The following is a 12,994-nucleotide window of genomic DNA, read 5'->3' as shown; positions in this document are numbered from 1 at the left end:
TATCAAGCGAATGAAATGATAATTAATAAAAATAATTTAAGCAAAACCCTTTTATCTGTAGTATTTCATTCCAAAGAACACATTTAATTCTTTTTTCTTGTTTTGAACTATAATAAGCCTCTTCGTGATATCTCCTAGCCTTCTACAGTAATCAACCATTGAGGAAATCGTAATTAATTTAACCTCTCTGTGAACAAATAGCATAAATCAGTAATGAAATTTTATCTCTAATCGCAAGCAACGTATTAAAACTGTTAAGATACGTATTCATTAAATAACGTCATTACTTTCCTTGCAAGAACTGAAATATTACAATGTTAATCCGCGGATTTTTTATGGCCTTTTCTTTGCAACGCCTTAACTGAAAAATACATTGTTATTATTCTTGATTTTCTTTTGTTCTTTTGATATTGTAAAGCCTCTAGTAAACGGTGTCAGTACAGTTTAAAATTGTTCTTTTTCTTTGTGTAATGACTATCTGTAGATTGTTACATTTCTGAATCTCCAGGTAAATTAAATTCTGAGTTTGGTAAATTAAACCATCAACAGAATGCTAATCGTGGACATTATTGAATAGCTATTATTACCGTTAAAATAAAGCCTGGTCGGTCGTTTAAGAACCTGTGTCTACATATTCGAAATTATGAATTGGTTAATTAGCCAAAATGATGTTATTTATAGTAATAGTAATAATTGTTAACAGTGGTCAAACTCGACATATTAAACTAGATAAGTTTTCGTAAATGAATTTAAACGGTTTCGTTTAATCCTTATGGCATGCGAAAGAGAATTTTAAAACAAAATATAAATAAATTGCCGATGCTTGAACATAGGAAGCCGAAATAAGAATGTGGTAAATGTCAAATTTTTGGTTTGAAGAAGGAGAAACAGTGTAACGTTTTTCTTCTTACAGAATAATTAAATATCTGAAGTATAATATAATATTCTGTAACTGTGGTAAAAAAAATGATAAATTTTTCATGAAATTTAATATCATGATAGACTTTCTGTTACCTACAAAAAATTATTACTCCGTAATTTAAAAAATTAATTTAACTAGAAATACATCCGCTGTTTCCGTTCAATAACCGAGTAAAAAAAATATTCATGTTAATTTTTTTGTCACTACTGTTGGATCAAATTTACTTCCAAAATCAATAAAGCCTAATTAAAAAAACTTAGATAAGTAATTAATTTCACGAAATTTAAGTCCCTTTCTTAAAATTATTAATGTTATTGTGTGCAATCAGTATCGCTAGAAGCGATTAATTTAAACTTGTAACTCTCCAGTGTTTTTTTAAGACATTCTATTGTGATAAGACTTTTAAGTCAGTTACTGCTATTTTTTCATAATTTCTACCATAGCGGTTCAGTTTTTTATTTTTATAAATTATTTCTAAATATGATCCTTTAAAAACTTTATGGTAACAAAGGAGTTGTATGATTATGTACGAATTGAATATGTAATAATACCTACTATGTTATTACCATATTATTTTGATTTCATTTCATATATGGCAAATGAAACTGTGGTTTGTGCAAGTACACCTTGATAGTTATTTTTTACATATACTGTTTACAAAGAATACAACAATATTAATAAGCTATTCAAATTCAAGATTAAACAATAGTACTGGTTATTGTCCCCACTTGCTAGCGTATAGTAACTATAGCTTAAGTATAACTGAGACAATAACTGCAACTGCATGCTCAAGCCTGCTTATATGAATATCCAAGTCATGTTTTTTTACAGCAAAAACTTTCTGTGTCTCGCTCATCAGTAATTTTCCCGTTTCTTGATCAGCTATAAAACTGAAATTTCGTATAATCTTCCTGAGAGAATCGTTAGCGTAACTAAGAAACATCTATTTATTAAAATCCTTCAAGATGTTCAACTAAAAGGGCTGAAACTGAAGGAGCTGGAAATTTAACAACAACACATTCGTCAAAACTTACTTCAGCATACAACAGCAACACACCAATCCAGTACCATGCACACATACACAGTCGCATCATAGACACATTCCTCAACAATACACACACTCATAGAGTCACTGATATACAACATACTTACCACATACCACATACCACTGACCACTTACCGTAGACCACTTACCACAGTCCACCATCGGACGCATAAGAGGAGTGCCTCCGACCTCATCACGCCCAGGCGACCCCCGTAAGTGTGGGGACCTCTAGGCGTTCAGCCGAGAGCCTGTCCTCCCAAACGCACTCCGGTGACCCCTTCTTCGCCTACCCCTGCGGGACTCCTCCCAGACATGCAGCTCCTGCATTACCTTCTTGGCCAACATTGCTATGGCCGTCCAATTACTTGCACTCTAAAGCATGATCCGTTGCACTTCAGGTGAATACATATTCCTTCTGCCTATTGTATGCAATGCTTCACTGCGTTGATCCTCGAATCTGGGACAGTCGGAAAAAACGTGGTACGCTCTCTCATTCATACTCTCACAAACCGGACTACATGGGGAGTATTCAAGTCCAAACCTATAGAGGTAATCTCTAAACCCCCCATGGCCCTACAGAAACTGTGCAAGACAGTAATCCAGCGAGACATGGGTACGCCCGCACCAACCCTCCAGGTCACTGATCATGCGGTACGTCCATCGACCACTCTTACCGCCTATGCTATTCCCTTCTCAAATCTTCCATGATGGAACTGATCAATCTCCTTTTTTCAGCAGGTGTTAGACCACCTTGTTCTTTCATCCTCTTCCTACGAAGAATCTCAAGATCTACCCGTAATATTCCTGTTAAGACGTCCGCAGCCTTGTGGGAAACTATGCGGTACGCTGCTGTGATTTGGAGACAGATCCTTCTTTGTATCTTGTAATACAGCACCCCTGTATTTACCATATTTGTTCAAATCCCCATGGCCCTACAGAAACTGTGCAAGACAGTAATCCAGCGAGACATGGGTACGCCCGCACCAACCCTCCAGGTCACTGATCATGCGGTACGTCCATCGACCACTCTTACCGCCTATGCCATTCCCTTCTCAAATCTTCCATGATGGAACTGATCAATCTCCTTTTTTCAGCAGGTGTTAGACCACCTTGTTCTTTCATCCTCTTCCTACAAAGAATCTCAAGATCTACCCGTAATATTCCTGTTAAGACGTCCGCAGCCTTGTGGGAAACTATGCGGTACGCTGCTGTGATTTGGAGACAGATCCTTCTTTGTATCTTGTAATACAGCACCCCTGTATTTACCATATTTGTTCAAATCCTTGCCAGATGTCGACACCTTATAGTAACATAGAGAACACGACCCCAGACAGTAACCTCCTCCTCCTCCGTTGGCTGGAAAGGACCCCGTTATTCGGTAGTAAACAAGCTATTAGCCGCCTCATCTTTTCTGATTTTGGAATGTCTCCATAACATGAGTGCCAAAGCGTAATCATGCATCTACCCATACACCGAGATACCTTATTGCTGCCTTTAAAACTGCCGTCTGACCCTCCAGGACCATTTTCAAAGTTAGTCTTCTCTTGATAGTTGTTATAACAACGACCTCAGTCTTATCTGGGGTCATGGTAGCCCTGCTCCTGTCATCCAATCCGTAATCGCAGCATAGGACTCCTGTATTCTAGCAACGAAGCCCTCAGTGTGATTGCCTGAACCACGAGGGCAAGGTCGTCCGCATACACTACAACCATGACTCCCTGCGGTAATGGAACCCGGAATAAACTGTCGTTGACAGAATTCCAAAGGGTCCGTCCACCCTTGTGGTACTCCCCTATCTATACGCCGTTCAACCGGTCCGTCCGTTGTCTCGCAGATGAGTTTGTAGCCATTGAGGTAAGAAAGGATTATCCTTCGAAGGTATGGAGGAACTCTCCTGTTTACAAGCGCGGTCCCGATAGCGCCGTGGGTTACACAATTAAAAGCGTTGCGAACATCCAACGCCAAGAGCACGCATAACTTTTTCTTACGAGTTATTCTTCCCGCCATCCCCACAACCTCCGCCACCGCAAGTAAGGCCGAACTACCTCTACGAAATCCATATTGTTTGTCCGAAAGCCCTCCTGAGTCCACTATAGCTCTGGACAAACTCTGTTGCAGTGTGCGTTCGAATACCTTAGATATTTTTACAATCATTGCCAGAGGTCTATAAAAGGACGGCAGCACCGGATTCCTCCCTGGCTTAGGGACATGTACCAAGCGCTGCCACCTCCATCTCTAGGAGTGGAGGTGGTAACCTTCACTCCTTATACTAAACTAAGAGTACTCCTTATACTAAGAGGATACCACCTCCACTCCTTATACTAAACAATTGTTGTACACCCTCAAAAAGGCTCCGGGATTGACCTCAGCTGCCAGTTTAACTGCCCGGTTCGGCAGTAGATCCGGTCCCGGCGCCTTATCTAGTAGGATCCGTTTAACTGCAGCGACTAACTCCTCTTCCGTGAGAAGTGGTGGGGGATTCGCATCTTCTTTCACCTCCTCCAACTTTCCATCCCCGCGAGGGAAAATTCCATCTATTATATTCTGGACCTCACTGGAACCCAGGGTCAAACGGGCTCGGGCTCTCAATACCCTTTTACCAACAATCTGGAATGGTCTCCTCCACTGGTATGTATCTATTTCAGCGACGAATCTCTTCCAGGAAGCCGTTTTCAAAACCCGAATAAGCTCATTAAGCTTGCTCCTAGAGGTGTTATAGTGTTCCATGGGCAGTTTTTTAAGTGTATGGATGCGTGTTCTTTGCGCGACCCACCTGGCCGCAAGGCACTTCTTACGTTTACGGGCTATGTCTTCGGACCACCAGTATATTGGATAACGACCCTTCCAACAATACCTGCTGGGAATAAGAGCGGAACAGGCACTTTTCAGACAGACAACCAGTCTTGCCAGACAACCCATCCTCTGCAATATTAGTCTCACGCACCCCGCTAAAGTCAAGATTCTCCACAAATATTATCGGGTCAAAATCTTTTGTGATCAAACCGCGAGTGACCGGCCTCCAACCTCCCTGTAGGCTTTCATCTGCTATACTCATTAATCTTAGGGGCTTAGGGGTTTTGGCTTCCTCAAAGACATTCCCTGAGCAATCTTGTCTGCCGTCGTTTCATATCTAACTTTTGCAAATCGATCTAAACTCATTCAAGCATATTTTACTAGGCCGCACCTTCCTTCTTTAAAAACAGTTGTTTCCTATTACTTTGGCTATTACACTTTGCTTTTATTCTATCAGCAACCCCCAGCCCGCTTATTCTCTGAGCTTTCATAAGTTTTACAATATCTCTGGTACTAATGTCCTTAATTTTTTTATTTTCTCTAGAAAAAGCGTTTGAAGTAACACACTTTACTTCATAAAACATTTATAACAATATAAATACAAATTTATGAATCCTTTCTCTGTTAACCAAATTTATTATCTGTTTAAGCGTTTTAATTTTTATTATGTTTGTATTAAAAACTTCGGGTTCTCTTGTTTTGTTTATTGCCCAAATTCAGAAACGGCATTTTTTTACTTCCTTGTACGAAGTAAAGGAAGTATTGGGATCACGAAAAATTTCGGTTTACAGATTTCAACGGAACTATCCATTTTGACCATCCATTTTTACTAGTTTCGTCGTTGCGTCTGTACGTACGTATGTATGACGCATAACTGAAACCCGATTAGCCGTAGGATGTTGAAATTTTGGATTTAGAACTGTTGTAACACTAGTTGTGCACCTCTCCTTCTGATTGCAATCGAATGAACTTAAGTGTCAAAAAAAACACAACTGTAGTAATTTTTGTTAACTGTAGTAATAAGCCCTCATTGAGAGCTTTACAGCGTATATCATAAGTGGTACTTATTTGCATTGGTTCCAGAGTTATAGCCAAATAAAACTTTAATTAATGAAATATTAGGATCTTAGGGAAAGGCACATCGGTTCGAATCAGACTTCATCTCCTTTTTTTTATTTAAATATATCGGTTTATTAATAATTATTAACCTCTCATTGTAAAAAACAATTTACGATTAATAATTTCATAACAAAAAGAGAATATGAAAACTATCAGAAGTTTTTAATGAAATAAAATTTTATGTACTTTTCAATTTTTAAATGTATAAACGTAATTTAATAGGCGTACAAGGAAGTCATGTGTTGTCCACATCAGATTTTTTTCTTATCTTACTTATAATGTTTCAGAGTTTGGTTACAATAGTTACAAGAATACTGCATTTAAGTTATAACTGTTTTGTCATTAATTTAGAAAGGATATCCGTAAAATCATTTATATTGAACGCATGAGTATTATTTAGGTTGCATATATTTCCATGTTATTTTTATTATTTATGCCTTGAAACTGTTGTATGAAATGAAGACTTAGATTTATATAAGCATAAGCAAGAAAAGAATACAGAGGCAAACCAAAATAATCTGTGATTGCTACGATGGTGAGAACCCGTACCAGTTTTCCCCCTGTAAGAGAAATTCCTATTTGGGAAAGATATTCGGATATCATTTGATAAACTAAAAATCTAAAAAATTACATTCTGTTTCACGATTAATTTTATTTTTATTTCGGTTCATATTTTTTATTCGATCGAACGAAGACAATATGAGTAGTTTATAGTCAACTCTAACACTATTACAACTCAAATTTTACTCACGTTATTTTTTTATTAATTTAAAAAATTCATTTTGATTCAGCTACTTATACTGTTATACCGCAAACATTTTTCTGGAACGGAAAGTTCGCTCTGGGAAATCAAGTTCTTCCATTTAAATTTCCGTCGATTTTCATTGTAAGTGAAATATAAGGAAGTTTTATATAGCTGCTATTGATTAATTCTAATCAACACTTCTCTGAATCTTCTAATAAAAATATTTAATTATTTTATGAATATATAATATTTTTATTACTTAATTTTTTAAAAAAATTAAATACATTTGAAAACAATAATTTATTTATTCATAAACAATACAATAGGATTAACAGACTTTCAGCTACAGAATAGCAATATAAAGAATTCATATGATTTTAAAACTAATTGTCTAATACCATAATGAAGATTGTTAATCGTTGTTTACAATTAATATTATTATTTAAAAGTACATTTAATATTATAGGTGTAACATAAGGAGAGAATATTTTCTAGAATTGTTTTCATGTTTTTGATTAATTGTTATCGGTTTCATGAATTTAGTGTGAAAAAGCGGGAAAAGCTTTGATCATTGTCGATGAGAGGTTACTTTCTAATAATTCATCGTCAGAAGATGGGAACGTTCATAATCAGAAGAGGTTGTTAAAAGGTTTTAAGAAAAATAGTTTGATTATTCCCAGTTTAATTAATATATATTGGATATTTTATGCTAAAATAGATAAATATACAGTAATTAGTCGCACATATTTTGAAACTTTTAAAATTTTTCCGTATTATAATATAGAATAAAAATATTTATTACATTCCTTTCTTATCAATAAAGTTCATATATTTATAATAACGAGCCTCAATTTAAATCGTTTGAGCTTTTTTTTGTTGTTTGTGTCCACGTTCATGGTTCGGGTTTATTTTTTTTCTACAAAATCCGTTGCAGCTACATTAAGAAAATTGAAATGAGTTCATTCTTTTTTATATAAAATAATGTATTTATTTATTTAAAATAGAAGATTATACATTTCCGCTGAGATAAAGTTTATTAAGTTTAACTTTTTCTGGTGTTTTCTGTTTTAATTTTCATTTATTATCCGTGAAAGAGAAATAAACTATATAACCGTCATAACCGTCTGTATTTTATATGTTAGAATTTTTTATTATTTATTTGTAACGTAATTTAATTTTTCATAACATAGAGTAAACATATAATCAGCAAAAGAAGTTTCGTATACAACATTTTAATTTATTATAATTTTTTTTTTTACGGATCAAATTAAATTTACATATTCTGTTAAAGCTATGTTATTTCAGTATTTAAATATGAATGTCATTTAAAAATTTAAAAGCTTGAACATAGTAAAGTCATGTTTAACTTATACTGCTCATTCTAGAGCACTTAAATCATGTATTTTTAAACACGATTTGTTTGTAACATGAGGTACACGTAAAATGTTCGGTATCTTGCATTAAAAATACAATATAATTTTTATTTTATGTTTAATTTTTTTATATTATTCTCTATAGTCATTTATTTTATAAATCAGAAAAATATTATTAATATAATTAATTTGTTTAGTTCAGTTTACAATTGTGAGAGGGTTGAATTTTTTTTGAAAAATATCTATTAATATTTCAACTGGGTCCTTTTAATCTGAGAAACCAAAACTATTTTCACGGGCCTCGACCTACATTCGTTACGTGTTTAATGCATCGGTTTCGTTCTTTACTTATTCAGTTTGATGATTATTTACAAATTTTAAATTATTTGATTTTATATTATTCAATTTTCTAACTTTTCAATATTTTCCAACAATTGCTGTAAAATGGAACCAGTTTTTTTTAAATCAAAATTTAGTAGCTATTTTGATTTTCATCAGTTAATCATGAAGTAAATTTTTAAAACAACAGTTAGTTTATTTGATTTGTGTTTTTACTTAAAAACTAATTTCTTGGAATCCACAGCTGTTTGTTAATAATATAATTTTTTTGTAAATTAATATGTTTAATACTGTTTTAGTATTGTCGACATTTTTAAGCCGTTGTTGATGGTACGATTATTGGTACTGGTACATTATGAAATGATTTCTGTAAAGTAGAAGGTTAATCAACCTTGCAGTTTTGTTTCAGAAAAGTTTGTTACGGAAAGTCAAGTTAATAAACAACTACCAACTTATAATAATTGAACCGGCCGTACAGTATAATACATTGTTAATCGCCTGCCATCGGTCAACCGTAATCACTTATCAAATACTGTTTATAACAATTTTCGTTAACGTAACTTCAGTTTTGAAAGGTTAAATTTTACTTCCCGTACTACAGCAACTAGTTTTATTAATGTTAAACAAATTGAGCTGTCAACAATACGTGTACATATTTAACAAATTGATCGGTTTAAACTATTGAACAGCATTATTTTTGGACTTATTAAATGTACATTTTACTGTAAATACACATGCTTCGGCGTAGTAAATTGAGCACACACGTTCCAGTGCACATAACTCAAAATACATTAAGGAAAATCTATAACAAAATATATAGAGTAAAGAAGTTTCAGGTTTTACCTTTAATCGTTCTTCACTAATTTAAACTACACTTCTAAAAAGAATTTTTTTGGATCTATATGTATTTATTATTATTTATTGTATTGATTTATTTCATTATTATTGATTTATTATCCACAGATTTGGTGGATATCTATTAATTAAAGTAATATTTAAGAAATTGATTTTCTAGCATGTTAATATAATATTTTCTGCCGTACGATGAATTTTAGTGAAGTTTGCAAAAGAATAATAAATAAAAATTCATTTATTTGCTACAAACTGGCTAGAACTTTTTCCAGTTGTTGGTCGAGGGCAATTGTATTAAATATATACATGGTGTTGGCTACTAAATTTATTTAATAAAATTACTTGATACCGATTTAATGAAATTATTTTTTTTTTATTTTGTTTCTATTATATTATTATAACAACGATTTAATAATAAATATTATAAAAGTTTAATCTGAGATTTTTTGAATTTTTTTTCGTTAGACTAGTATATGCCAGTTCTTCTTGAAAACGTGTGTAGTTCGTCAGCCTAGCTTACACGGCTTAAATTGTCCATCATTCAACTTGAGCCGGGTACAACAACCACATTTATGTGTGTTTGCGTATAACAATAACTGACTGAACCCTAATGCATTTGTTTACGTTGGAAACATTTGTAATTCTGTTTTTTGGTAACTTAACTCCAGGAAGCCTAATGTTGAAAGAAAAATAAATTCAGCCGAAGGAAAATTTTTGTTCACATTTATGAGGGATTCCATTATTTTTCAACATACTTTCTATTTATTTATTTAGGTTCTAAAGCATTTTTCATAAAATTCTCAATTAGTTTGAATTTAATAGATAAAAAATTGGAGGTAAATACTACTCATTACTCTAAATTTTCACAGGAACTGGATTACGTTTCAAATATACTTTTTCTTTTTTTTTTTTTAAATGAAGTTTTTTTTCATAAAGCAGAAGTTTAACGTAAAGAACGAATTAAACCGACATCGCTCGCTTTATATTGCATTTCTTCACGCTGTTATCGTGTACAATAATACGTAAGCTTATTTAAAAGAAGAAAAATGGCTAAAGCTTTTTTTCAGCTCACTGCTTCTTGTATTACACGGGTAATCACTGGCAGCTATCGCAGTTTGCCGTTTCACCTCTGTTTTATCTGCCTTGTGGTAGGAAAGCTGTTTTCATATTTCACTACACATCTCATCAACGAGAGTGGATCAGTGTTCAACTATACAGTAAAATGATATGGTTCATGTCTTCATATCTAAGAATTATTCATAAAATATCATTTCATACCGTATCTTACTTAATACATATGTGAAAATTATATTTACTATTATTTCGTACGTTCATACAACACATTTTCTTTTAATTTTCCATTGAATTTTTTTACATAGTAACTTAACTGTTATAACAATATTTATCTTTTGTTCCGCTCGTATTACTAATATTAATACTTCGCTTGGAAAGATCTTGCAGTAATATGTATTTTTTTTTTTTTTTCTATAAAGCCGATGAGGAAGGAAGATTTGTCTGTATTTTTAAAATTGAATAATTAAATTTAATGTCCTACAACACAAAAATCTTTACATTTAACCATACTTTTAGTGCTTATACTTTGATGTATATCCCTGTAAATTTACTAGTCATTGTAGGATAGTTAACAATACCTGGTATCGAATCCAAAGATTACCGCATTTAATCCCGTTAAATTTTTTTAGTGCCCGATGAATTTATCCAGCTGCAACGGTACTTACGTCATTAATTAATCTTCTTAGCCTGCCCTTCAACTTCTTCATCTCCTTTTTATCTTTATTACAGATCTACAAAAAGATGTTTAATTTTTCAACAAACTCTAACCGGTTAAAATAAGTGTTATTTAAGTGTAAAATGATTTCTACGGCCGGAACATCTCCACATCTAGTTTATTTAAATATTACTTCCACTACTCATTATTTTTTTGTTTTTTTCAATTTATTTTTATGTATTCCGGGATGAACTAACTTCTTTCTTACATAAGAAAAATAATCTCCATGGGATCATAAAAAAACCGCTCTGTTATCAATCGAAATTTTTTTTCTTTAACTTTATACTAACAGTTATTTATATTATTGACTTCACAAGATGGTGGTACTCATTTCGACTTTTTTTTTATATAAGTTCAAGATCTGTTTTTCACCAGTTACAACGGTTTTATCATTCTTTATTTATATTTATTTTTTTAGAGAAAGTTTTTTTGTAGTTTTGTAGTAAATTTTTTTAAATAACCTTAGTAGATAATTTTTTAAACAAATATTTCATGATCTGCTTTATGATTAGAAATTATTTTTATAATCGTTGTTCTTAATATACGTTTATCATTGTTTTATTATTAATATTAAATAGGTTTAAAGTACTTACAAGTAAAACTTTGCATCAACTTGGTAAATGTTAAAAGTTGATTGGATTTATATGAATTTGTGTTCATAAACTTAAAATAAAAATTTATACATACTCCTGCCTTTCGGAGAACCGTAGGTAATATTTTTCAGTAATCGCTGAATTATTTTGTTTTTGTTGTTACTTTTGCCAAAAATAAACAATAAATCAATAAAATTAAGATAGAAAACTAAATGGAATAAATTAAAAAAATTAATTATAATAAAACTTTAAAATTCCCATCAAAAAGTAAATAATTTTTTACCTGTTTTTAAAATGCTCACTTTTGGTTTAGATTCCAATTTAAGGGATAGTAGGGAGTTGGTAGTTGTTTTTTTCTGTAAGCATAAGATTTTCCGATTCATAGGAGACAAATTTTGGAAAAAAAATTTAATAATATTTCTTTTAGTTCGGTTTTATTTTCAGATTAATTTTCAAACATCAGAGTTTTAAAAGTACAACAGTTACATGTTTATCATTTCGTTATTGCATGAACGTATTATAATGTTACAGTATTCATCAATGTTAGAACATCAGTTTAAGAATTCAGACTGCATATAGATTTTAATATATATTTTGTTTTTTTTAATTGTGGTAATGAGTAAAATTATTGTTTTTTTCTTTTAGGGGTGTCCACGTTCCAAACCTGTTTTACTTGTCATTTCACTAGCTGGCATCAAAGTATGCAGTCCAGATGGAAAAGTAAGTAATCTTTTCTCTCTATTCTTTTCTATGTATTAAAACTAGAGTTACAATATTTATTGTGGTTAGCTGACTTCCAGTTTCCATTTGGTCTGGGTGTTTTCAGGATTTCCCAGAACTAGATATTATTTAATAACTAAATAAAAAATTATTATTATTAATTTGTTAATTATAACATAAAACTTTTTTATGGAAATTATTATATTTTTATTGGTAGGATTTTTTATTCCTACTTAACCAAATTTTTAAGTTCTTGGTTTCCAAATGTAAATACGTAATTTCATATTGTAACAGTAATTACTCGTAAATATTAAGTAAATTTTTACGTTCTTGGATGTGAAATTTTCAATTTTTTGTTTTTTTTTGGTTATCGTTTTCTTTTTGTATTCCGGAAAAACTCATTTTTTCTTATATAAAAATATTGTGTGTAACACACTACATTTACAATATTATAAGAATTAAAAAGTTTTTGATAGTCAGTTTTGTTTTTTATCCTTCTTGACGTTTTGAGATCTAGTTTTAAAATATAGTATAAACTAAATAGAGCGCAATTCTCTACTTTTGGATGTGTGTGGGAGTAACTTATCTTTTTTTTATTATCACTGGAACGGTTGAAACTAAATGAAATTTAGTAAGGTAAAACGCGTATCTCGGCTATTGATTTAAGATTTTTGTATGTCAGGTAAGGTAATGGAAGATCCCTT

General features: G+C 32.0%; 1 protein-coding gene across 2 annotated transcripts in view; it reads left to right on the top strand.

The window, feature by feature from the left end:
• Positions 1-12,994, top strand: part of LOC142318210 (EGFR adapter protein-like) — a 1,091,782-nt gene that overhangs the window by 639,840 nt on the left and 438,948 nt on the right. For both annotated transcript variants that reach the window (XM_075354771.1, XM_075354775.1), the window contains one exon: positions 12,216-12,290. In XM_075354771.1, the coding sequence (XP_075210886.1) occupies positions 12,216-12,290 (75 nt within the window). The remainder of the gene's footprint in view (positions 1-12,215; positions 12,291-12,994) is intronic.

Source organism: Lycorma delicatula, chromosome 1, assembly GCF_047948215.1.
Source record: "Lycorma delicatula isolate Av1 chromosome 1, ASM4794821v1, whole genome shotgun sequence".
In the NCBI taxonomy this organism is placed as follows: domain Eukaryota; kingdom Metazoa; phylum Arthropoda; class Insecta; order Hemiptera; family Fulgoridae; genus Lycorma; species Lycorma delicatula.
The sequence above is the reverse complement of the archived record's forward strand: the minus strand, read 5'-3'. Positions and strand labels throughout refer to the sequence as shown.